The 26,489-nt window shown below is 42.1% G+C and overlaps 3 protein-coding genes and 2 pseudogenes across 8 annotated transcripts; 3 read left to right on the forward strand and 2 right to left on the reverse strand.

The window, feature by feature from the left end:
- The first annotated feature begins 413 nt into the window (after window positions 1-413).
- On the forward strand, window positions 414-12,683 carry LOC115164167 (uncharacterized). Of its 5 annotated transcripts, none has more exons than XM_029716408.1 (5): window positions 414-729; window positions 6,681-6,824; window positions 7,181-7,355; window positions 7,499-7,631; window positions 7,876-12,683. In XM_029716408.1, exons 4-5 carry the CDS (start codon window positions 7,551-7,553, stop codon window positions 11,845-11,847), a joined length of 4,053 nt encoding a protein of 1,350 aa, XP_029572268.1. In that variant the 5' UTR covers window positions 414-729; window positions 6,681-6,824; window positions 7,181-7,355; window positions 7,499-7,550; the 3' UTR covers window positions 11,848-12,683. The 5 variants fall into 5 exon arrangements, with proteins under 5 accessions (XP_029572268.1, XP_029572258.1, XP_029572283.1 ...); XM_029716398.1 differs by having other exon boundaries at window positions 6,704-6,824; XM_029716423.1 differs by lacking the exon at window positions 7,499-7,631 and having other exon boundaries at window positions 6,704-6,824.
- An 833-nt stretch (window positions 12,684-13,516) lies between these two features.
- Window positions 13,517-15,697, forward strand: LOC115164553 (zinc finger protein 668-like). Of its 2 annotated transcripts, none has more exons than XM_029717168.1 (4): window positions 13,517-13,875; window positions 14,057-14,645; window positions 14,906-15,162; window positions 15,324-15,697. In XM_029717168.1, exons 1-2 carry the CDS (start codon window positions 13,710-13,712, stop codon window positions 14,470-14,472), a joined length of 582 nt encoding a protein of 193 aa, XP_029573028.1. In that variant the 5' UTR covers window positions 13,517-13,709; the 3' UTR covers window positions 14,473-14,645; window positions 14,906-15,162; window positions 15,324-15,697. The 2 variants fall into 2 exon arrangements, with proteins under 2 accessions (XP_029573028.1, XP_029573037.1); XM_029717177.1 differs by having other exon boundaries at window positions 15,426-15,697.
- A 5,557-nt stretch (window positions 15,698-21,254) lies between these two features.
- On the reverse strand, window positions 21,255-22,708 carry prss1 (serine protease 1). The gene is made up of 5 exons (XM_029717096.1): window positions 22,611-22,708; window positions 22,289-22,451; window positions 21,920-22,173; window positions 21,648-21,784; window positions 21,255-21,493 (listed from the first exon to the last, which is right to left on the reverse strand). Exons 1-5 carry the CDS (start codon window positions 22,648-22,650, stop codon window positions 21,344-21,346), a joined length of 744 nt encoding a protein of 247 aa, XP_029572956.1. The 5' UTR covers window positions 22,651-22,708; the 3' UTR covers window positions 21,255-21,343.
- A 486-nt stretch (window positions 22,709-23,194) lies between these two features.
- Window positions 23,195-24,665, reverse strand: LOC115164502 (C-type lectin domain family 4 member E-like; annotated as a pseudogene).
- A 63-nt stretch (window positions 24,666-24,728) lies between these two features.
- Window positions 24,729-26,411, forward strand: LOC115164577 (trypsin-3-like; annotated as a pseudogene).
- Window positions 26,412-26,489: the final 78 nt, after the last annotated feature.

The following is a 26,489-nucleotide window of genomic DNA, read 5'->3' on the forward strand; positions in this document are numbered from 1 at the left end:
TGTAGCAACTAAGGTGTAATCTGTGTTTTTCGTATTTCAGGGACCAAAGCAATAGCTGCAGCCATAAGTGATAGCTGGAAAAGCCTATATGGACACTCCTGACCTGCAAAACATTTTTTTTCTCCAGAGTTACTTACAATTGGGTTACGGTTAGAGGTAGGGTTAAGGTAAGAGACAGTTTTAGATTTTGGTTAGTTGTTTTACAACTCAGGGTTTGTTTTATAGCTTCTGCCAAGAGAGCGTGATGGAAATGCAGATCATGTATTCACTGATTGCTTGGGATAGCTCTCAGACATAGTTTGTCACTTGTGAATGCACATAGCACACAAAAATAGGCGTCTTTATAATATTTTGCTATCATGATAATTTTTTATAAGCACTGCAATAAGTTTTTGGGGAAACTTTTTTTATTTTACACCGGTTGTCCACCTTTGATGAGGTAGGCAGGCACCGCGACGCCATTTCCGGCCTACCGATGTTGAGTGAGAAGAAAAAACAATTGAATCACGAATACAATAAGCTAACATTTAAAATTATGGCACACGCCAATGTAGCTGAACGTTGGCGAAAACATAAATGTTATGTGCAATGCATCATTTATAAATATTGATATTTGTCGGGTTTGGACTACAACACGGTATGTTGACGTTAGCTAGCTAGTAGCTTTTATCATGTCGACAGCTATCTAACTGGTGGTTCGAGGACAAGTTTGCAGTAAGACATTTTTGGGTGAGTAACTGCGAGTCTTACATTAACCTATCTTGCTATTGCGTGCATGTTTCTTTAGCTAACTAACTGGAGATAGAGCATGTTTTCCAACATGTCGGCCTACCTGCAGAATTTCGCTATAGCTAACATTAGTTGACACAGCTACATACAGTGCCTTCAGAAAGTATTCACACCCCTGACTTTTCCCACATTTTGTTATGTTATGGCCTACGTTTAAAATTGATTAAATTGAGATTTTGTCACAGACCTATGCACAATACCCCATACTGTCAAAGTGAAATTATGTTCTTAGAAATGATTGCAAATTAATTCAAAATGAAAAGCTGAAATGTCTTGAGTCAAGTATTCAACCTCGTTATGGAAAGCCTAAATAGGTTCAAGAGTTAAAATGTGCTTAAGTCACATAAGTTGCATGGACACCAGTGAAATAATGTTTAACTTAATTTTTGAATGACTACCGCATCTGTACTCCACACACAAAATTATCTGTAAGGTCCCTCAGTCGAGTTGTGAATTACAAACACCGATTCAACCACAAAGACCAGGGAGGTTTTTCCAATGCTAAGCAAATAAGGGCAGCTATTTTTAGATGGGTAAAAATAAAAAAGCAGACATTGAATATCCTTTAGAACATGGTGAAGTTATTAATTACGTTTATTTTATTTCACCAGGTAGGCCAGTTGAGAACAAGTTCTAATTTACAACTGTGACCTGGCCAAGATAAAACAAAGCAGTACAACACAAACAACACAGAGTTACACATGGGTTAAACTAATGTACAGTCAATAACACAATAGAAAAATCTATATACAGTGTGTGCAAATGTAAGATTAGGGAGGTAAGGCAATAAATATGCCATAGTGGCAAAATAATTACACTTTAGCAATTAAACACTGGAGTGATGGATTGTGCAGAAGATGACTAAGTAGAGATACTGGGGTGCAAAGGAGCAAAAAGATAAATAACAATATGGGGAGGAGGGAGTTGGGTGGGCTATTTACAGATGGGCTGTGTACAGGTGCAATGATCGGTAAGCTGCTCTGACAGCTGATGCTTAAAGTTAGAGAGGGAGATATGAGTCTCCAGCTTCAGGGATTTTTGCAATTCGTTCGTCATTAGCAGCAGAGAACTGGAAAGTTAGGCGGCCAAAGGAGGACTTGGCTTTGGGGATGACCAGTGATCTATACCTTCTGGAGCGCGTGCTACGGGTGGGTGCTGCTATGGTGACCAGTGAGCTAAGAAAAGGCTGGGAGTTACCTAGCAAAGACTAATCGATGACCTGAAGCCAGTGGGTTTGGTGACGAATATGAAGCGAGGGCCAGCCAACAGGAGCGTACAGGTCGCAGTGGTGGGTAGTATATGGGGCTTTGGTGACAAAACAGATGGCACTGTGATAGACTACATCCAATTTGATGAGTAGAGTGTTGGAGGCTATTTTGTAAATGACATCGCAGAAGTCAAGGATTGGTAGGATAGTCAGTTTTACGAGGGTATGTTTCGCAGCATAAGTGAAGGATGCTTTGTTGCGGAATAGGAAGCCGATTCTAGATGTCATTTTGGATAGGATATGCTGAATGTGAGTCTGGAAGGAGAGTGTGCAGTCTAACCAGACACCTAGGTATTTGTAGTTGTCCACATTAGAGGTCGACCGATTAATCGGAATGGCCGATTTATTAGGGCCAATTTCAAGTTTTCATAACAATCGGAAATCGGTATTTTGGGCTGCTGACTTGGCCGTTTAAAAAAAAATAATAAAAAAATATTACGTTTTTTTTTTTACACCTTTATTTAACTAGGCAAGTCAGTTAAGAACACATTCTTATTTTCAATGACGGCCTAGGAACATTGGGTTAACTGCCTTGTTCAGGGGCAGAATAACAGATTTTTACCTTGTCAGCTCAGGGATTCAATCGTGCAACCTTACGGTTAACTAGTCCAACACTCTAACCACCTGCTTTACATTGCACTCCACGAGGTTACGCGAATGCAGTAAGAAGCCAAGGTAAGTTGCTAGCTAGCATTAAACTTATCTTATAAAAATCAATCAATCATAATCACTAGTTAACTACACATGGTTGATGATATTACTAGTTTATCTAGCCTGTCCTGTGTTGCATATAATCGCTTAGGTACACGTTGCTCCAACCATAAACATCAATGCCTTTCTTAAAATCAATACACAAGTATATATTTTTAAACCTGCATATTTAGTTAATATTGCCTGCTAACATGAATTTCTTTTAACTAGGGAAAATGTCACTTCTCTTGCAAACAGAGTCAGGGTATATGCAGCAGTTTGGGCCGCCTGGCTCGTTGCGAACTGCGAAGACTATTTCTTCCTAACAAAGACAGCCGACTTCGCCAAACGGGGGATGATTTAACAAAAGCGCATTTGCGAAAAAATCACAATCGTTGCACGTCTGTACCTAACCATAAACATCAATGCCTTTCTTAAAATCAATACACAGAAGTATATATTTTTAAACCTGCATATTTAGCTAAAAGAAATCCAGGTTAGCAGGTAATATTAACCAGGTGAAATTGTGTAATTTTGCGTTCATTGCACGCAGTCAGGGTATATGCAACAGTTTGGGCCGCCTGGCTCGTTGCGAGCTAATTTGCCAGAATTCTATGTAATTATGACATAACATTGAGGGTTGTGCAATGTAACAGGAATAACGTTTTGTTTTCGAGATGATAGTTTCCGGATTCGACCATATTAATGACCTAAGGCTCGTGTTTCTGTGTGTTATGTTATAATTAAGTCTATGATTTGATAGAGCAGTCTGACTGAGCAGTGGTAGGCAGCAGCAGGCTCGTAAGCATTCATTCAAAATAGCACTTTCGTGCGTTTTGCCAGCAGCCCTTCGCAATGCATTGCGCTGTTTATGACTTCAAGCGTGTCAACTCCCAAGATGAGGCTGGTGTAACCGATGTGAAATGGCTAGCTAGTTAGCCGGGTGCGCGCTAATAGCGTTTCAAACGTCACTCGCTCTGAGACTTGGAGTAGTTGTTTCCCCTTCCTCTACATCGGTAACGCTGTTGTCGATGTGTTCCTGGTTCAAGCCCAGGTAGGAGCGAGGAGAGGGACGGAAGCTATACTGTTACACTGGCAATACTGAAGTGCCTATAAGAACATCCAATAGTCAAAGGTATATGAAATACAGATCGTATAGAGAGAAATAGTCCTATAATAACTACAACCTAAAACATCTTACCTGGGAATATTAAAGACTCATGTTAAAAGGAACCACCAGCTTTCATATGTTCTCATGTTCTGAGCAAGGAACTTAAACGTTAGCTTTTTTACATGGCACATATTGCACTTTTACTTTCTTCTCCAACACTTTGTTTTTGCATTATTTAAACCAAATTGAACATGTTTCATTATTTATTTGAGGCTAAATTGATTTTATTGATGTATTATATTAAGTTAAAATAAGTGTTCATTCAGTATTGTTGTAATTGTCATTGTTACAAATAAATAAAATAATCGGCCGATTACATTTTTTACATTTTAGTCATTTAGCAGACGCTCTTATCCAGAGCGACTTACAGTAGTGAATGCATACATTTCATTTTCATTTCATACTTTATTTTTTTATTTTTTTCGTACTTGGCCCCCCGTGGGAAACGAACCCACAACCCTGGTGTTGCAAACACCATGCTCTACCAACTGAGCTACGGGGAAGGCTTGAAGCGATTAATCGGTATCGGCTTTTTTTTGGGTCTTCCAATAATCGGTATCGGCGTTGAAAAATCATAATCGGTCGACCTCTAGTCCACATATTTTAAGTCAGAACCGTCCAGAGTAGTGATGCTAGATGGGCAGGCAGGTGCGGGCAGCGATTGGTTGAAGAGCATGCATTTAGTTTTACTTGCATTTAAGAGCAGTTGGAGGCCACGGAAGGAGTGTTGTATGGCATTGAAGCTTGTCTGGAGGTTTCTTAACATAGTGTCCAAAGAAGGGTCAGAAGTATACAGAATGCATAGAGCAGGATCAGAGAATCACCAGCAGCAAGAGCGACATCATTGATGTATACAGACATAAGAGTCAGCCCGAGAATTGAACCCCCATAGAGACTGCCAGAGGTCCGGATAACAGGCACTCTGATTTAACACACTGAACTCTATCTGAGAAGTAGTTGGTGAACCAGGCGAGCCAGTCATTTCAAAAACCAAAGCTATTGAGTCTGCTGATAACAATGCGGTGATTGACAGAGTCGAAAGCCTTGGCCAGGTCAATGAAGACTGCTGGACAGTATTGTCTTTTATCGATGGCGGTTATGATATTGTTTAGGACCTTGAGTGTGGCTGAGGTGCACCCATGACCCGCTCGGAAACCAGATTGCATAGCAGAGAAGGTACGGTGGTATTCGAAATGGTCGGTGATCTGTTTGTTAACTTTGCTTTCGAAGACCTTAGAAAGGCAGGGTAGGATAGATATAGGTCGGTAACAGTTTGGGTCTAGTGTCTCCCCCTTTGAAGAGGGGGATGACCGCGGCAGCTTTCCAATCTTTAGGGATCTCAGACGATACGAAAGAGGTTGAACAAGCTAGTAATAGGGGTTGCAACAATTGTGGCGGATAATTTTAGAAAGAGAGGGTCCAGATTGTCTAGACCAGCTGATTTGTCGGGGTCCAGATTTTGACGCTCTTTCAGAACAAATTACATTGGATGGTGTATCAAAACACCTAGTCACTACAAAGATACAGGTGTCCTTCCTAACTCAGTTGCCAGAGAGGAAGGAAACTGCTCACAGATTTCAACATGAGGCCAATGGTGACATTAAAACAGTTAGAGTATAATGGCTGTGATTGGAGAAAACTGAGGATCGATCAACATTGTAAATTACTCCACGATACTAACAAAAATGACAGTGAAAAGAAGGAAGCTTGTACAGAATATATTCCAAACATGAATCCTGTTTGCAATAAGACACTAAAGTAAAACTGCAAAAAATTTGGAAAATAAATTAACTTTATGTCCTGAACAATGTGTTATGTTTGGGGCAAATCCAACACATCACAGAGTACCACTCTTCATATTTTCAAACATGGCGGTAACTGCATCATGTTATGTGTATGATTGTCACTGGCAAGGACTATAGTTTTTTTTTTGTTAATAAAAATAAACGGAATAGAGCTAAGCACAGGCAAAATTCTAGAGGAAAACCTGGTTCACTCTGCTTTCCAACAGACACTGGGAGACAAATGAATCTTTCAGCAGGACAATAACCTAAAACACAAGGCAAAATATACACAGGAGTTGCTTACTAAGATGACATTGAATGTTCCTGAGTGGCCTAGTTACAGTTTTGACTTATATCAGCTTCAAAATTTATGGCAATACTTTTTAAAATGACTGTCTAACAATGATCAACAGTCAACTTGTCAGAGCTTGAAGAATTTTTCAAAGAATGTAAATATTGTACAATCCAGCTGTGCAAAGTTCTTCGAGCAGGTGAGTCAAGCTCATTCACATGGAGGTCCAAGTGCCTGCTGGATTTTGTTTTTTACTATCAATTAAGACCCAGACAACCAGGTGAGGGGAGCTCCTTACAAATCTGTGACCTTAATTCATCAATCAAGGAAAGAGTGAAAACCTGCAGACACTTGGCCCTCCATAGAATGAGTTTGTCACATGTCTCAGAGACTTACCCAGAAAGACTCACAGCTGTAATCGCTTCCAAAGGTGATTCTAATATGTATTGATTCAGGCGTGTGAATACTTATGTAAATTATTAGATATTTCAGTATTTCGTTTTCAATAAATATGTTTTCACTTTGTCATTATGGGGTATTGTGTGTAGAAGGGTGAGAAAAATATATATTTTGAATTCTGACTGTAATAGTACAAAATGTGAAAGTCAAGGGGTATAAATACTTTCTGAAGGCACTGTAGCTAGCTGCTTACAGTGACAAGAGGAATAGATTTGGGAATTCTCGCAGCTTGTTCTTTTCACTTCGATTAGATCATCTGGATGTCAGACAGCCTCTATGGGTTGTGGTGCCTACAACCTATCAATTTGATTCAAGGCATGGAAGACACAAGTTGGAACATTCAAACCCAACAGAACAACACTACATCAGTGTGTGAGTATGTGAGATGCATGTGGGCTGTTTTTTGGTGAGAAAATTTGAATGACAGCATGGGGATAAAATGTTGCACAGGCTGCTAAATCTGGTGTGAGGAATACAGATGCAAAATGTACATTTTTTATTTATGATTTAAAGTCAGTAGCACAGCCCCAGCCCTGTCTTGTCCAATCTATAGAAGGGGTGTTCTTGGCTGTTGTTGCCAGGGGCCCCAGAAAGACTGACTAACATTTCTGCGTGAAAAGGGGAAGTTAACTCAAAATATAACATGACTTTTAGTTCGATAAACCAAGACAGTTTTCGATGTTATGATGTAGAATCACATGGCTCAAAGCGCTGTTTCTTTTGTTAAGGTACCTGGAGACGGTAGTGGGGGTTACCTGGCTAGATTGTAGAGGAAGAGGAGACGCGTGGTTTGAACAAAAGCTGGATGATCGTTCTTGCCTGGGCTGCTATTGGAGGATCTACGTTGAACATTTACATTTTCCTCATCAGTCCTGCCAGAGAGCCTGCCTAAAACTAAAGACAGTAAGTATTAAAATAGCATAAGAAAGTCACTCGTGTATGTTGGAAATAGTAGCATCTTGTTACTAGTATCACAGAGGCTAGAAAAACTCCATCCTGAATCTAGTTTTAATGAGAATTCACCTCTTCCCTATGTGAAAATACAGAGCAAGAGACTGACTGACATGGGAAGTAAAATTTCCTTCAGTTGAGGAGTCAATGATGAGGAAACAGTCAGCCTTATCTGCTGCCCATAGCAACCCTCCTGAACCCTTGCCTGCCCTGACTAACGAGAAACCGGTAACTGCTGATACTGGCAATGGAGACGCTACTGTTCTATGTGTCCCCCTTCAGGGTATTTTCATGTGTAGAACTGTGTATCTGATACAATATACCCATATATTTGTGTGATGTTTGCCTGTTTCTCTATATTTGATTATGAAAACTAAGACCGGCGCAAAAGGAAAGCATTAACGTGTTATATCCTCTTTTTAAATAAATATATATATATATATATATATTTATTTATTTATTTATTTTACAGCCATCTGAAGAGAAGATCAGCAAGGAGGTAGACAACTGCCATAACATGCGCCCTATGAAGGAGCCCTTACAAAGACCCCAACTACAGAGAGAAAGTAGAAGCCAACAGAACAAAGTGGTAGCTGAACCCTCTGATACACAGTCACTACCAGGTACCCCTGTTTTGCCTGTCCTTCCTAATCCCGGAGAGGTAAACTCTGGTGGCATTAATCACAGAAGAAAGAGCACAAAGATGCAGGCAAACATGGAGAAAATGCATGTTAATTCACATGCTACTGGTCATGCTAACTTTCAATTTGAAAGTGCCAATCCTGAAGTGCATTTATCACTTACTGGGAGTGAGCAAACATTGAACTGTATCACAAAAGAGCTGGTGGGTGTAACAAGGCCAGCAGCGGTAGACGTTGTTAGGAAACGTGGTCGCCCTCACAAGAAGGCAAAAATGCTGCATACTGTGCTACAAACAGAGAAGAGTTCTTCTCATCTGAGCATTGCAGAATCAAAGGATTGGAGTGAAACAATGTCTGACAGAGCGAATGACATTTCTTTTACTACAAACTGTGTAGAAAACATGGATGACACGTCTCTCAGAGCTATTGAAACAAAAGCAATAACTCTAAACCGTGAACCAAGCAATACAGGGGTGTCTGTTCTTGACTCGTCCCCCCAAGACCATCAACCAGCTGAATCCAGCCCTGTGGCTATCTCACCCTTGGAACCAAAAAGGAAAAGGGGACGACCAAAGGGGTCGACCAAGAAACGACCAGGAAAAACCATGAACACTATTTCAGTGCAACAATCCCATGTAACAGAAGAAAAAATGGTCATTAAAAAGGAACCTGATGAGATGCAATCTGAAAAGGAAAAGAGAGGAAACATTGGTCCTCAGCCTGAGGAAGCTCCTGTTAAGCCTAAACACAGAGTAGGACGACCACCAATGAAAACAACACTCGTGAGGCAGTTTGCATTAGCACAGAGAAAATCACAGAGAAAATCATGTTCTATTACAGCATCTGTGAATTCCCAGGACATTCCACCACAACATCAGAATATTGAGACTGAGCGTTCAGATTATATTCCAAGGCATGTGTCTGTGTCACTTAGTCGCATTGATTCTCAGAGAGGTGGGAGGTCAAGTGCTGACATGATCTCTAATGTGAAGTGTGAGGATATTGAAATAGAGCTGGGTGATTTTAATTCCCTGGCACAGTCAAATTGTCTCATGTCTTTTCAATGCCACACTGACACCAGTGTGAAGGTTGAGCCCTGTAATACTAGTTGTGATGGCACTGAGTTCAAAAAGCCACTCAAAGTTGACAAACGCAGAGAAACTGCTGGCACTGCTCCCAGAAAGCGGTCCCGGTTTGTTTTTGGAAAAACTAAATACAAAAAAGGAAAGAGGAAAAGGTCCATTGATGATAGAGGTAGACTCCAACGTGTGACCTCACAGGCAGATCCAGACACCATGTCAAAGCAGGCCGATGAAGGCAATGGTGATGTTGGAGAGGAGATGGACTGTGGCGAGTCAGCTTGGGAGTATGAGGGTAACACAAATGACAGCTTTTCAAATGGAAGTAAGTCAACAGATGAAGGATTTAAAGATTTGCCTGAAAGTCACCAAAATCCTATCATCACTGATGTAAACATGTTAGAAACTATGTCTCATAAGTCCTTTTTAAAATCAGATGTCGTACAAGGTGAAGAATTCACAAGTAAAGAAATCAAGAAAGAGAGAGATGGTGTAGGCGATGAAACTGAATATAACCCAACAAGCAGTTGTGGCCTGAAGGCTAGGGGTCGACCAAAAGGGAGACCAAAAGGCACAGGGAAAACGTGTGAGTACTGCGGTCGCCATTTTGATTTTGTGTCTGTATATACCGTCCATCTACGCACTCATACAGGCGAAAGGCCCTATAAGTGCATTGATTGTAACCAAGACTTTGCCCAGCTATCTAACTTAAAAAGTCATATCAAGAAACATAACAAGCGCTGTCGGCCTCTGAAGTGTCCTTATTGCAAAATGAAGTTCAGTAATTCAAAGGAATTGCTTGCTCATTGCAAGTGGCACTCGCAGAACCCGAACCAGGACTCTGAGTCTGGGAGTAAAATGAAGGATAACAGAAATGAGGCCAATCATACACCCCTTGTTTCTATGAAAGAAAGGAGAAAAAGGGGAAAAGGGGGGATACTCAAATGCCACATTTGTGGGAAAGTATTTCCCTTTTGGTCTGGTCTGCAGGTTCATATACGTATGCACACTGGGGAAAAACCATATATCTGTAAAGTATGTGGGAAAGCCTTTAGTAATCGCTCATCAATTCGTATTCACGAGGTGACCCACTGGTCCATTAAGCCTTACAACTGCACACGGTGTGGGAAGAGTTTCACTCAGTTGTCGTCTGCAAAAAAACATCCCTGCAAGGGTCTGAGGGAGAGTAATGACAGAGAGAGCCGGAAGAAGCCTTTCATATCTTTTACATGCCACATCTGCGAAGAGAGATTTGTTCAGAGGCGTCAGTACAAAACCCACCTGAAAACCCATGCTGGTGTGAAGCTCTTTCGCTGTTTATTCTGTGACCAGCTGTTTAGTGTGATGTCAGAATTTGAAGAGCACCACCAATATTGCAACAAAGTTAGGGGGGAGAAGATGACATCCAAATCTGAATTTAGGATTTGGAAACCTAGAGCCCCTAATCAGCAAAGATCGCAGCAACCAAGTGTCAAGAGTCATTCACCAGTCAAGAGTCATTCACCAGTCACCCAATTAGTATTTCCTGCAGCTGCTGATAGTCAACCATTTCAGAACCTTGGACAGAGTTCAGCTTCCTCTGCCTCGTTGCTGAACTGTGAACCTACCCCACAGCAAAAACCAAGTGGTCGTCTGTCTTCACAAACACATGCCAATAAAGCCATTGCTACAACTCTGCGCCCCTTCCAAACATGCATTATACCCACAAACAATCTCACCCCCCTTGTATCAAAGTTGAATAGTCTAGATCGTAAATCTGACCCGAGGAAGTACTTATGCCCACGTTGTGGAAGACTTTTCAGACACACAGGGAGACTCCGAGCCCACATGCTAACTCATGCCCACAGTCAGAGCTACACCTGTGACTGCTGTGGAAAGACCCTGGAAAGCTGGAAAAAGCTTTGGCTTCACCAGCGAGTCCACAGACAGAAACTAGGACGGTTCTCATGTCCAAAGTGTCGCCAAGGTTTCCGCTTCGTTGGGCCCTACAAGCAGCACATGCTGCGAGAACACCCGGAGTACCAGTGGATCGATGAGAGACCAAACAAAACTCTCCAAGGACTTGACCAGCAGCAGTGCCTGCCTTATCAATGTGAGGAGTGCAACGCCAGCTTCAGGACACTAGATTTGCTTTTCAATCATCAGCTTTGCCATTCCTCACCAGTTGACCACAGTATGTGGATACAGGACGACTGCTATGATTATTCTCCCTCGACACATGAACATGATGTACCTTCCAACATGAATGGATTTGACCCTCACATGAACAGTGGCATAACACACTCCCATCAGGAACTCCACCATACCTACTACCCTTCTCCGCCTCTTCAAGCAAACCACCCACAAGGTTCACATCTCCTTCATTACTTTTCCAATCATTCAGACCTACTATATTCACTGTCACCCCTTATACCCGTGCCTCCCCCAATGCAACACCCAGGTTTCCAACCAGGCCTCCGGTCATATGCCTCCACCCAGCCGCTCGCAAGCCCTCTATCACCACTGTACTCACAGGTAGAGACCATTCCATACCCTGACAGAAAAGATGGGAATGTAAACAGGAAGCGGAGTAGAATTTATGGGAATGCGACTAAACGTGCTGCTAGATCCAAGGAGGACAAGGCGACAATGAGAGGTTTGGATTGTGCGGAGTGTGGTGTTCAGTTTCCTGCTGTCTCACAACTTTATGAGCATTATTTGCAGCATGCCAGGGGAGAGGTGTAAGAAATGAAAATGAGGGACCTTTTTCTATCACAAAGCCACATTATCCCCCATCTCTTTCTCAGAGGTTTACTTCTATCAGTTTAGAAATGACTCGTATGTCAACCAACAAAAGTGGCATTTTTAACACATAAGGTGTTGTTGTATTGATGTGTTTGAGTGAATATTCTGTTGAATGGAGATTGTTATTCTGGTTGCTTGTTGGACATTAAGGAAGCTGATTACTTTTGGTTGTTATTTGAATTACTTACACTATGATCAATTTTAAATTGACAGTATTTTATTTTTCATTGGCGGGTGTCCCTTAATCTGAAAAGATGGTCAGTGCTTTTATATATTTCAGTAGTTGTAGCAGGTTTTGAGACGAGGACAGATCATGGCCTGCAATCTATTTTTCAATGGTAGTTTGAGTGTAAATTACAATGCTTGATCATGGAACATTGTCATACCTCTTAATGTCATTGTTAACCTCTTCCTGTCAGACTCTGATTCTCAACTGATGTAATTTAGCCTACCAATACAAGTGATTAACATCTATTTTAATTCTGTCCATTTATTTAAAAGAACATGATAAACCTCATGTTTTGCATGTTAGTCATTTATTCTGTGGTTGTGTTCATTTGTAATTTATGCAAAAATAATCTTTTCACTGCCAGTACTCTAGTCTTTTTACCTAATAGGCCTACATTCCCTCATGTTTACAGAAAGTTATTTTGTTTAGAAAAGCAGTTCTTGTTCTGTTGCTGATGAACTGACAGCTGTTTACATACTGTATATTTTACTTTCTAGTTTCACTCAGTTATTAATGTGTCAGACAAAAATAAAAGCCACCTTTCTAATGTTGTGCTTATTTAATTGCAGACATATAGCCTAGCACAAGTACATATGTAGGCATACAGGACATGTCATGTGGGATTCACTTGCTGGTTCGAATGATTTTGTTGTCGAATGCCCTTTTGAAGGCACTACTCTCATAGAACTATTGAATGGTTTTGTAGTTTGCTCACTGTGGAGAACAAGCTAACTTTCCCCAGATGATAGGGAGTCAATGAAAGGTTCAACATTTTGCAAGACTAACTTTGAATTCAGATTGATGTGTTATGGACTACATTTTAATTTTAACATGTGTGAGACTCATTTCAATTGTTACTAAATGTAATTACTATTCAGGAATTCCATTTTTTTGCGCCCTTATGTATTGTGTAAAATTGTAACAGCATTATTATAAGGGTGAGGCGCCGCTAATAGTTTATTACGGTTACAGACGACAATGGAGTGTGATCCAAATGGGCGGCAGTAAATCAGTCACGCCACCGTCAAAGCGTTGGGGTGAAAAAAATGTTCTTCACAATCCTACCATCGGATGCGCACGGGTTGACATCAAACATGAAAAAGATGCATATCATTTAGTTATAATGCAAATATGTATATTCTACTGCAAGCAAGAGATGTAATTTACCGGTATCTTTGAAATATTTTACACCCTTGCAATAAACCGCAAGGGACAGAGGACCCATTGAATATTGAGGAGCAAGCAAGGTTGGCGACAGAATTTGAGGTTATTGACGATCACAGCCATATTCTGTCCATGAAATCTTGCACCAATTAGTCACCGAGTTATCCTGCGTGAAGGTGTTCTGTTTTGACCAAAATATGTTATCTTTACTGCGAAGGCTTTAACTGAAGAAATTACACACGTTATTTAATTAACCATGCTGGAAAAGTAGTCTGATCGGTGACCAGAGTATGGTTCTACAGCTGATACTGTTTATAATAAGCCTGAGCAATAAGGACCAAATGTTCAAGCCATTTCTTTTTGATCATACCCTATTGATGTGCCTACTAATCTCAAAGAATACAATAGGATGAAGACAGTATGTGGTAAAGGAGGGACATTGGATGGTGACATGCTGATGGTCATCGTTAAACAAGAGAAAGAAGACCAAATGGAGCAGATGTCCAATGGTCCACTGTCATCTGACACGCTCATCAAACAGGAGCAAGAAGAGGGCCTAGAACAAGGCACTACAGGTGGGTCCAAATAAGTGTTTAGGAGCCTGCAAGCCAACACTTGCACAGAAACGGAATTGTAGTATTGATAATTTTACAACGCGATACAATATATTAGTCTTATTTTCAACCTTGATTCTCAACACATTTTCTTCCTTCGCTCTTGCTATCCCACTAAATCACGGTCGCGCTTCAACTCCAGCTCCCGACGACCAACTCCCTGAGGAAACAGACACCCTGGAAGAAGCAGAGGAGGAGAAAAAGAGGAGGAAGGGAAAGACAGAGGAGAGGTGCTGGTCTGCTGTTGAGACTGAGGATGTCTCTGGGTCAGACTCCAGTTGGTGCTGCAGACTGTGTCAGCGCTGCTTCATTTCCTCCTGGCAGCTAACGGGACACTGTTGTACTGGTGTGGCGGGGGAGGACGGGGTCGCGCACGGCCACAAGGTCAAACTGGAGTTCCAGTGCCCAGTGTGTGGTGACCGCTTCCTCCGCCCCACTGCCTTCATCATGCACAAGCGCAGACACATGGGCCAGTCCCAGAACATCTGTGGGGTCTGTGGACGGACGCTCAAGAGCCTGCGCAAGCTGGCCTCCCACAAGCGCTCACACTGTGGCTGAACGACAGCAGTGCCATGACTGCAGCCAGAGCTTCTGCAACCTGACAGCACTCAGAAGCCACCGGGAGAGACAGCACGGAGAGGAGAGGATCTGGGAGGATGAGGACAGGGCGGTGAGAGAGGAAGAGGAGGGAAGCACTGCAGTAATCTCTAATGATTCAACCAGAGTTTCAGGTAAGGCTGGTTCTTTATTAATATTTCCTCTTGTTTAGGCTATGGATTCACCTCTCATTTGCAGGGTACTTGGAATTCTGTGAACGTGTGTCTTGAATCTGATTATTCTGTTCTAGATATGATATGCATCTTGTTATTTTGTCTTTTCAATGACTCAGTATTTACCTGTATTTGACAATTTTTCCTCTTTGCAGCAAATCACATCACTTGTGTATCCACTGGTTCTCCTGACCCTGTCTAATTGCTTTCTCTTCCCGTAGCCCAGCCTCCCCAGTCTCCTCAGTGCCATCATGACCTTTCAGGATGCAGAGACAGAAGAGAGGCATTTACGCTTCAAGCACCCAGTGGAGTATGAGAGACATCTCAGAGGTCGCACAGTGTTTGCCTGCTGTGTCTGTACATTCCCCTCCTGCCTGCCTGCTCTCAGCTCACCAACGCACCCACAGCAAGTGGAGTCTGCCCCCCACTGGCCCAGAAGACTCTGTCCAAGAAAGCACAGACGGAGGAGAGGCTGAGGGTATATAGAATTTGAAAATGTTTTTCATACAGTCTATGTACTTATTATTTATTTCAGTTTTCACGTTTTATAATTCTTTATTTTCTGTGTTTTATAAAAAATATTACAATGTTTCTATTATCACACACCGAATAGGTGCAGTGAAATGTGTTATTTTACAGGGTCAGCCATAGTAGTACGGCGCCCCTGGAGCAAATAAGGGTCAACTGTCTTACTCAAGGACACATCGACAGATCTTTCACCGTGTCGGCTTGGTATTTCAGGTATGGACAATGAAAAACACCGAGCTGGTCCAATGAGCTGTGAGCACTGTCATATCATCTTCAATGACCCTCGAACCTGGGAACGTCACATGACGGCCAAGCACCCCCCCATCCCTGTCGACACCTACTTCACCAGGGAATGCCTACCTGACTTCTAGACCTGCCAGGGGTCAACTACGACCCTATCGCTGCTCCTCCTGTGGAGAGAGAATCATACAGGAAAGCACCCTGACCAAACACTGCACTGATGGTTCTGGGAGCATAGATACCAAGATGAAGAGGACAAGAGGCAAGTTGGAGAGATAGATAGATAGATAGATAGATAGATATAGGAGTGTTTTCCAGGAGGGCCTTGACTAACTATTTACAAAGTTGTTTAATGAAGAAATTACGTGTCACTTAGGATAAATCAAATATCATTTCATTGTAGGCCTTAGTGTCAACCCTTATGCCAACTTTCTCCAACACCAACAGAATCTTCACAAAATATATTTTGAATTAATACCTCTTCTAGGGCTGTGAAGATACCAGTATCGCAATATTTTTTTCCATGGCAAAAATGAAAACATGAAGCAGACCGGACTCTTTGGTCCTTTTATTATCCAAGCTATAAGCTTTGAAAATAAATACGTGATTCTGGATAAAAACATAATGTTTGTTTCCAACTTCAAGGCTGTTTCCCCAAAGAAGTTAAATCCACTTCGTGTTTTGTTTCCTTGCCATGATACTGGTATCAAAATGGAGTAGTTTTCAAAATAAAAGCCTGACCATATTTATTAGAGATTCACATAAAAAAAAGTGTTTCTCCTGTACCATGATTAAAGATGAAAACAGACCAAACCATCTTTTGATCATTTTGATAGCAATAATGTCTGTACTATGACATGTAAACTACATGAACAAAAGTATGTGAACACCTGCTCATCGAACATCTCACTCCAAAATCATGGGTATTAATATGGAATTGGTCCCCCCTTTGCTGCTATAACAGCCTCCACTCTTTTGGGAAGGCTTTCCATTAGATGTTGGAACATTGCTGTGGGTACTTCCATTCAGCCACGAGCATTGGTGAGGTCGGGCACTGATGTTGGGCGATTAGGCCTGGCTCGCAGTCTGAGTTCCAATTCATCCTAAAAGTGTTCGATGTGGTCGAGGTCAAGGCTCTATGCAGGCCTGTCAAGTTCTTCCACACCGATCTCAACAAACCATTTCTGTATGGACCTCGCTTTGTGGACGGTGGCATTGTAATGCTGAAACAGGAAAGGGCCTTCCCCAAACTGTTGCCACAAAGTTGGAAGCACTGAATCGTCAAGAATGTCATTGTATGCTGTAGCGTTAAGATTTTCCTTCACTTGTATTAAGGGGCCTAGCCCGAACCATGAACAACCATTATTCCCCCTCCACCAAACTTTACCTTTGGCACTATGCATTGGGGCAGGTAGCGTTCTCCTGGCATCCGCCAAACACAGATTCATCCATCGGACTGCCAGATGATGAAGCGTGATTCATCACTCCAGAGAATGTGTTTCCACTGCTCCAAATCCAATGGCGGCGAGCTTTACACCACTCCAGCTGATGCTTGGCATTGTGCATGGTGATCTTAGGCTTGTGTACGGCTGCTTGGCCATGGAAACCCATGTCATGAAGCTCTCAATGAACAGTTCTTGTGCTGATGTTGCTTCCAAAGGAAGTTTGGAACTCGGTAGTGAGTGTTGCAACTAGTTCTGTTACGGTGACTATATTACCGGCACACTGGCAGTCACGTGTCATGAGGGCAGTCAAATTCCATGTGACCATTTAGTCATGGTAATTAGGCTTCTCCAAGCTCTGATGCTGCTGATGGTCATTAGTAGCATACCAAACTTGCTAACTGCCTGGCACTCTATTGTCCTTCTATCACTCTGACATCAATGCAAATGTGATCAAAAATGTAATAAAAAACTTACATTTCTATAGGCTATGCAATTGAGAAAACAGAGTGATGGCCTCTTAAAAAGAGGAGGATCCCATCAGCTTTCAATAGGCTAGGCCTCTCTTTAAAACAGGAGTATAGCCTATCTGGCTGGAATGAAAATGAACCACGAGAAAAGCGTCCTCCATTCACTATTTAAGTGCATAGATGACATGTATTTTTTCCTGCAAACCCTGTTTCGAGACAGTTGCATGATAATGGTCCATTATAAATCAAAACACACTTCACACGTGTTATTTAGTATACAGTTCCTTCAGGAAAGTATTCAGACCCCTTGACTTTTTCCACATTTTGTAATGTTACAACCTTATTCTAAAATGGATTTTAAAAGATGCTCCTCAGCAATCTACACAGAATACCCCAAAATGATAAAGTGAAAACAGGTTTTTAGAATTTTTGCAAATGTAATAAAAATAGAAATACCATATTTAATAAGTATTCAGACCCTTTGCTATGAGACTCGAAATTGAGCTTGAGTGCATCCTGTTTCCATTGATCATCCTTGATGTTTCTACAACTTATTTTGGAATCCACCTGTGGTCAATTCAGTTGATTGGACATGATGTTGAAAGGCACACACCTGTCTTTATAATGTCCCACTGTTGACAGTGCATGTCAGAGCAAAAACCAAGATATGAGGTCGAAGGAATTGAGACAGGTTTGTGTCGAGGCACAGACATGGGGAAGGATACCAAAAAATGTCTGCAGCATTGAAGGTCCCCAAGAACACAGTGGCCTCTATCATTCTTAAAAGGAAGATTGGAACCACCAAGACTTCCTAGAGCTGGCCACCTGGCCAAACTGAGCAATCAGGGGAGAAGGGCCTTGGTCAGGGAGGTGACCAAGAACCTGATGGTCACTCTGACAAGAGCTCTAGAGTTCCTCTGTGGAGATCGGAGAATCTTCCAGAAGGACAACCATCTCTGCAGCACTCCACCAATCAGGCCTTTATGGTAGAGTGACCAGACAGAAGCCACTCCCCAGTAAAAGGCACATGACAGCCCGCTTGGAGTTTGCCAAAAGGCAGCTAAAGACTCTCAGACCATGAGAAACAAGATTCTCTGGTCTGATGAAACCAAGATTGAGCTCTTTGGTATGAATGCCGAGCGTCACGTCTGGAGGAAACCTGGCACCATCCCTACGATGAAGCATGGTGGTGGCTGCATCATGCTGTGGGGATGTTTTTCAGTGGCAGGGACTGGGAGACTAGTCAGGATCAAGGCAAAGATGAACGGAGCAAAGTACAGAGAGATCCTTGATGAAAACCTGCTCCAGAGCGCTCAGGACCTCAGACTGGGGAAAAGCTTCACCTTTCAACAGGACAACGACCCTAAGCACACAGGCAAGACAACACAGGAGTGGCTTCGGGTCAAGTCTCTGAATGTCCTTGAATGGCCCAGCCAGAGCCCGGACGTGAACCCGATCAAACATCTTTGGAGAGACCTGAAAATAGCTGTGCCGCAATCCTACCCATCCAACCTGACAGAGCTTAAGAGGATCTGCAGAGAAGAATGGGAGAAACTCCCCAAATACAGGTGTGCCAAGCTTTTGTAGCATCCTACCCAAGAAGAATCAATGCTGTAATCGCTGCCAAAGGTGCTTCAACAAAGTACTGAGTAAAGGGTCTGAATACTTATGTCAATGTGATATTTCAGTTATTTTATTTTGTATAAATTAGCAAACATTTCTAAAAACCTGTTTTTGCTTTGTCATTATGGGGTATTGTGTGTGGATGAGGAAAAAAACTATTTAATCCTTTTTAGAATAAGGCTGTAATGTAACAAAATGTGGAAAAAGTCAAGGGGTCTGAATACTTTCCGAAGCCACTGTATGTAAAGACAAGATTAAATCAAGAATAGTGTGATTGGTGACAATATCAGCCTATCACTTGTGAGTGAAATCTTAGCACTTGTGAATGATGCCCAGTTTAACGCAAACAGCGCATGCTTATTTTGCTACTTTTTCAAATCATAGTTGCACACCTCATGTAGCCTGGCCTATATGCTTTGATAAGGTTTGTATCACAACTAAAGTGGCCAAATAACTTCTTAAAATGAAGCACATTAATCCGCTTTACTACGGGTGTAGAGCCTAACTGGCATACATATGCAGCGCGTGAGTTTCCAGTTTGGGGAAGGTAATTTTCACCATAAAAATTGCACCTTCATAATAAAAGCATTGTATGCATATTTTCATTTGTGGTCACTTTTGAGAATGGTGCTTTCCTGCTAAGGGAACATTTGTGCTTATTGCCTTTTGCCGTTTGCTCATTGCTGGGCTTATAATGTGAAGAAATAGCCTAACAATTTATCAACCTTTTTAAGCTAAACGTTCTAATCTGTTTCGTCAGGCTCATTGCTTGAAACAGTTTTTTTATGCTAGTGGTTGTATTAATTTGGGATCTATCGCATCCCACAACTGTCCCAGACTATGTTTGGAATATTTTTTTCTCGCACAGATTAGAATAGGTCAACTTTTGTACTATGGCAGATAGTAGTTCATTAGGCCTACTCATCTTGTTGGCTGACGAAAAGTAAATGTGGACAGTTCTTCCAATATCTTCAATATACCCCTCGGAATTGGATAAGGATGCGTGCAATTGTGTCTGTCTTCACTTGTAGCCTGTGACAAAGACCCAATCACGTGACTGCGAGCCATGTGAGTGAGAGGAGCTTCGGCACGCAGCCAGGGAAGGGAATTATAATTATTGTATTCAGCCCAAGGGAACAACAGTCACTGGCCGCAAAAGGCATGGATTGTTTTAGGGGGCATTACGGCCATACAAAGGGGATGCAGCCGGGAAATTCAAGGCTCTTCAAATTGTGAATCAGAGACTGATGAAGTGTGTATAGCCTACGCAAAAAAACAAAGCAGAGCTCATGCCTTTCATGCAACTTTTTTCAAATCATCATTAGAGTTGCATCACGCAGCCTTAGAATGTGTTAAAATCTAAATATATAGCCCAACATTTGTATCACAACTAAAATTAAGCATATAGGAGTACCTGTTTCTTTGTTAACCGCTCAACACAGAATAGCGCACTCCCTCATTGTTTGGAGAAAATATATTTCCTATTTTATTCAGCTATGTCCAATTGTATTCTTCATACTATAAAATAATGCTACGGAATTCTAAGCAAATCTTGTCTGCTAAATGAACTAGTGTAGCCCACAGCCATATGGCAGAGCCAGATCAGGGCCTAACATAAACATTCTATTCTGTTCTTCTGAAATAGACTACATTTTCTTCATATCATGTTTCTTTATACCTGTCTAAAATAAATAATGGATTTATTATGATGGTGTAAGCTATATTAAATGGATTTTGACTTTTTAAAATGTGTATGTTCCAAAGGTCTGCATCAGTGGCTTGTAGGTCAAGTGTGGAAGCCAGGAGATGCTCAATGTATTTATGTTCATTAATGGTCAATTACTGTGAGACCGACAGATATTTGCTTGATAATCATGAACCCCACAGCCCTAGTTGCAACCGAGGACAGACAACAGTTACACGCTACACACTTCAGCACTCGCCTGTCCCGAGCTTGTGTGGCCTACCACTTTGTGGCTGAGCGGTTGTTGCTCCTAGAAATTTGACAAACTGCCTTGTTGGAAAGGTGGCATCCTATGACAGTGCCACCTTAAGTCACTGTGCTCTTCAGCAAGGCCATTCTACTGCCAATGTTTGTCTATGGAGATTGCTTGGCTGTGTGCTCGATTTTATACAACGGGCGTGGCTGAAATAGCAGAATCCACTAATTTGAAGGGGCGTCTACATACTTTTGTGTATATATAGTGTATGTTCCTGTAGAACATGCAGAATCCAACCAGTTAGTGAAAAAATAACCGAAGACAGTGTTTAAAAGTAAAATAGAATTTATTTTCTCATGACAGTTGTTATCATGGGTTTCTGTCTTAGAGAAGATGTCTCCTCCAGTCTAGATCAATTAGTTGGAGGACATGGTGCTGCTGATCCAGGATTTGTAGTTGCAGACCTTGGTGTAGACACCAGGCTTGTTCCTCTGGGCACAGCCGTAACCCCAGGAAACAACCCCCTGCAGCTGACCATTGCACACCACGGGGCCACCGGAGTCTCCCTAATAGAGAGATGGGGAGACAGAAATTAAAGGTGAGCAGATTTGTTTCAGGGTATCAGTCAATCTAGGTTGAAGGATGGTTTTTGGAAATTCTAGAATCGTATTTTCATTAATTCTGTTAATGGATCAGTGGAAGTGCTTCAACTCTGCTTACCTGGCAAGAGTCCTTGCCTCCCTCCATGAAGCCAGCACAGAACATGTTGGAGGTGATCTGTCCAGGGTAGGCGCTGTTGCAGCTGCTGCTGCTCAGGATGGGGAGATCCAGGCACCTCAGAGTGTCGGGGTAGTTGCCTAGAGACAGGCAGAAGAGGATTAGTCTCTGTCATTCTCTCTTTGGTTCTGAGTGGTCAGTGATATAATTTATCATCAGTTTGAGAAACAATGAATTCCAAAAGTCTTTGTGGGCATATTGTTAATGCTACTCACTGCTGCTGCCGGATAGGTTGCCCCAGCCAGAGACCAGACAGCGGGTGCCAGAGCTGGCACAGCTGGAGGGCAGAGCCACAGTGCTCACATAGCTGTTCAGGGAGGCGGGCTTGCTCAGCTTGATCAGCATGATGTCGTTGTCCAGGTTGCGGCTGTTGTAACTGGGGTGCATGATGACCTTCACTGAGTCGATGAACTGCTCAGTGCCCTCGTTGACGGCAATGTTGTGCTCACCCAGACGCACCTGAATGCGGCTGGGGAGAGAGGGGAGGGTTAATCGGATGTACTCAGATAAATACAATTTCATGTCGAACATACTGTAGATGGCTTTGGTAAATGTTTTTGAAGAAAGTTTCACCAGTCACTTACGACTTGTAGCAGTGAGCAGCAGACACCACCCATGTGCTGGAGATCAGGGAGCCACCACAGAAGTGGTAGCCAGACTGCAGTGATGCCTGGTAGGATGCAGAGTTCTTTCTGCACTCATACCCTCCAACAATCTTGTCATCCTCATCGTCAATGGGGGCAGCAACTGAGTGGGATGTAAAGGAGAAATCGTTGTAAAGAAAAAGGTCAAATATACCAAACTATTTAAGCAGTGTATAGTTATAGCTTAATCGAGAGTTGTATTTTCATGCAGTCTCCAATCTTTTGGCCCACATTATTTCCTGTTGAATTAACCGGTACTCACATGCCACAGCGAACAGAGCGAGAAGAATAATGACCTTCATGGTTGTCTGTTTTTGCCTCGGTACTGAGCCACTGTCAGAGCCCCCTTATAAACCCACCCTGTTCTCTCCATTGGTCAGTCTCAAGGGCATACATGTATACATTTCCATTGGTACCTGTCAAACAGTAACTTGCGTGTGAACGGACATATGGCTAACGAGGCTCCTCAACTGAGGACGTGTGCTTAACGGCATTAGCCATCATCCCGATGTAAATTCCTATCATGTTAAAATGAATAGACATTTGCCCACATTTTTTGACTCCTCATTGAAGGAATATAGAAATGTCTTCATACAGTGCTTGGTTTTGTGTCATAGTTTCTCCAAAATAGATTCACTATGAGGCCACAAGGGGGAGTTTCATGACCTAGCATTTGAAGTAAGCCTGGCATTTTGCAACTGGTTTCGAGTATTGGTCAGAAAGGAGAGTGTGTCTAAGGGTTCCTCAGCGTAATTTATCAATATAGGCTGTTAGTTACTGAGCCTGTTTCTTAGATATAAAAAGAGCTATAAAACAAACAGTATAACAACATTCATCATATGATCATGATATCTAATTGTTGTATTGACCTCAGAAATACCTATAGATGCTGTACAGTATCATAGATGGTGTTACAAATACAGCAGAATGTCACTCATAATTTGTACATTTTCAGAATGTATTTGATTGCATATAAATGAATGAAAGGCTTTCTTTTTCAATATTCAGGGACAGGAAATTATTTTTAGATTGTCACTAGAATGTATTTAAATGAAATAGAATAATGTAATGCTCTTTTATACGTTAGGAATTTTTCTTGGTATATTACAGGAAAAACATGGCAGATATGACAAAAATAAACGTAACAAGGTTAATATGTTTGGTACAGTGTGAACACAAATAGAATAGCTGTTTAGTCTGGACAAGAACAGTTGGTACTGTTTGCTCATTGAGATGATGATGTCATGGGGAATTGTTCCAGTCTTACAGGTGGTGTGCGACATGTAGGTGTGTTTGCGTGTGTTTATCTGAAGCATGTACCAAGTTGAGCTACTGATCAGCCAATTTCTCACAAATCCAGTGCCGCTGTTCACTACACCGGAGATCATTCCAGTTTTTCTCTGGGTCATTGATGCCGTTAACCTCAGCACAGTCCTCAGTAGAGTCGATAGTGGCACCATTTGGCTCACCAGGAGACCAGAACCCTGCAGTCATTAGTGTCCCATCCACCCATTTCCAAGTCCCCTTTGTCTCTCTGTCAGTCAGACCAATCCAGAAAAACATTCGAAATGTACAGATGAATTGCTGTTCCGCTCTGTTGTTTATGATCACCAGGTCTGCTCCTCTCTTTAGACAGTTCTGTCTGCTCTCATCCCAGGATTCAGTCCCGTCAGAGATGTAGTACAAACTGGAACCAAACTCCTTCCAGGCTTCAAGGCAGGTTTGATTCAGCATATTGTACCTTCTCTTTAGATCGGCCTTTTCTTTATCCAGGTTTTTGTTTTGGACCTGTAGCTCGTCTCTCTGTTCAGTCAGGTTGTTGTTGCTGGTTCTATAAACTAACAACCTCTCCTCCAAACTGACAGTGACTCCATTATAGTAGACAAACAGGACCATGGTCCCAGCCAGTAGGAGAAGACACAGCAAACCCAGAAACGCTGCAGCATCTCTGGAGTGTCTCCCCATCGAGCCCTCAGAGCCGTAGTTACTTTCTCCAGGTCTACTCTTTGGTGTGGTGTCTTGTGTCTTGGTACCAGAATCATGTCCTTTCATGGTCTCTACACTGACAAATATGACCGTAGTCCACTCATCAGAATCACCACAGTCTCATTCCTCCCCTTTAAAGCATTTTGTGTTGTCAATGATAAACTCAGACATGTTATTTTCTTCTGTCATTCCAATTCAACTATAACATACACTGTATTCTAATGTGTCTCTACTCACTGTGCTGGGGTTAAGAACAGGAAGACATTTTAGGGAACAGGAAGACATTTTTACATGTTTCAGAAAGGAAACGACAACAGAACCACCCACCATGCAATTGTTGAAAGTGTTAGAATATATATATATATATATATCTATCTAAGCTGTCACCTAAGTTGTGTGTATGAAAATAAGAATAACAAACATGCAGATGCTTGTCACTTCAGGTGGACATAATTCTTTCCCAGGTAGGGTAATGCCTGAGCGTCAGATATAGGCCTACTGTTCACAGAAGTATTTGCTGAACCGTTCTGTTTGCATGAGTTGTATTTCCATGCAATTTCACACTGATTCTTTCTGTCTGTAGTTCAGTCGCTGCCCCCATTTGAGGATAAGGATGACAAGATTGTCAGAGGGTATGAGTGCAGAAAGAACTCTGCATCCTACCAGGTGTCTCTGCAGTCTGGGTACCACTTCTGTGGTGGCTCCCTGATCTCCAGCACATGGGTGGTGTCTGCTGCTCACTGCTACAAGTCGTGACTGATGAAACTATCTTCAAAAACATTTAACAAAGCTCTCTACAGTATGTTTGACATAACTGTATTTGTACATCTGATTAACCCTCCACAGCCACATTCAGGTGTGTCTAGGTGACCACACAACATTGCCGTCAACGAGGGCACTGAGCAGTTCAACTCAGTGAAGGTCATCATCCACCCCAACTACAACAGCCGCAACCTGGACAACGGTGTCAAGCTGAGCAAGCCTGCCTCCCTGAACAGCTACATGTGCACCGTGGTCATGCCCTGCAGTTGTGCCAGCTCTGGCACCCGCTGGCTGGGGCAACCTACCCAGCAGAGGCTGTGAGTAGCATCAACAATATGCCCATAAATACTTTTGGTATTTGTTTTTTATCAAACTAATGACAAATTATATCACTGACCACTCAGAACCAAAGGGAGAATGTTTGATATACTAGCCTTCTACCCCAACCCACTGTTCTGCCTGGATCTCCCCATCCTGAGCAGCAGCAGCACCTACCCTGGACAGATCACCTCCAACATGTTCTGCGCTGGATTCATGGAGGGAGGCAAGGACTCTTGCCAGGTAAGCAGAGTTGAATTCATACTACACCTTTCTACTGTTGTCCTTTTCATTTGATTTGTTAAAAGCTCTCATCTGTTGCGATTAACCAGCTTCAACCAATATTGAAAGATGCACCTCTAACCACCTTTCTCTTGCCCAATCTTCATTCTGTCAGGGAGACTCCGGTGGCCCCGTGGTGGGCAGCTGCGGGGTGCTGTATCCTGGGGTTACAGCTGTGCCCAGAGGAACAAGCCTGGTGTCTACAACTCCTGGATCAGCAGCACCATGTCTTCCAACTAATTGATTTAGACTGGAAGAGACATATTCTTTAAGACAGAAACCCATGATAACTGGTATGAGAAAATAAACGCTGTCTTTGACTTATTAATTATTTTAAAGTGCAATATGTGCTTTTAGGAAGGTATGAAACAGGTATCTGGCTAGTGCTTATTATGTGTAACTTGTAAAGCAAGAGTTGCAGACAACAGCTAAATCTGTTTAATGCTGATTGTGCACTGTCCTATATGTTTCCTCTCCATGCTAAAAATGCACTGTTAGCTGGTAAGCCGTTTCCTGGAAACATGATGACATGAGAATGAACTTCTGTCAGTGGAAATATGATGACTTGTGAACTAGCAACTACAATAGACATGAGTAGAACATACTTTTGTTCATCTCTTCATAGGTTAATTAATGAAACTTACACAAATGTAGTCTTTCAGCTGCCACTATGGCCTATTTATTGCCTTACTTTCCTAATCTTACTACATTTGCACACACTGTATATAGACTTTTCTATTGTGTTATTGCCTGTACGTTTGTTTATCCCATGTGTAACTGTTGTTTCTGTCAC

The sequence above is a fragment of the Salmo trutta genome, chromosome 3 (genome assembly GCF_901001165.1).
Source record: "Salmo trutta chromosome 3, fSalTru1.1, whole genome shotgun sequence".
NCBI lineage: Eukaryota > Metazoa > Chordata > Actinopteri > Salmoniformes > Salmonidae > Salmo > Salmo trutta.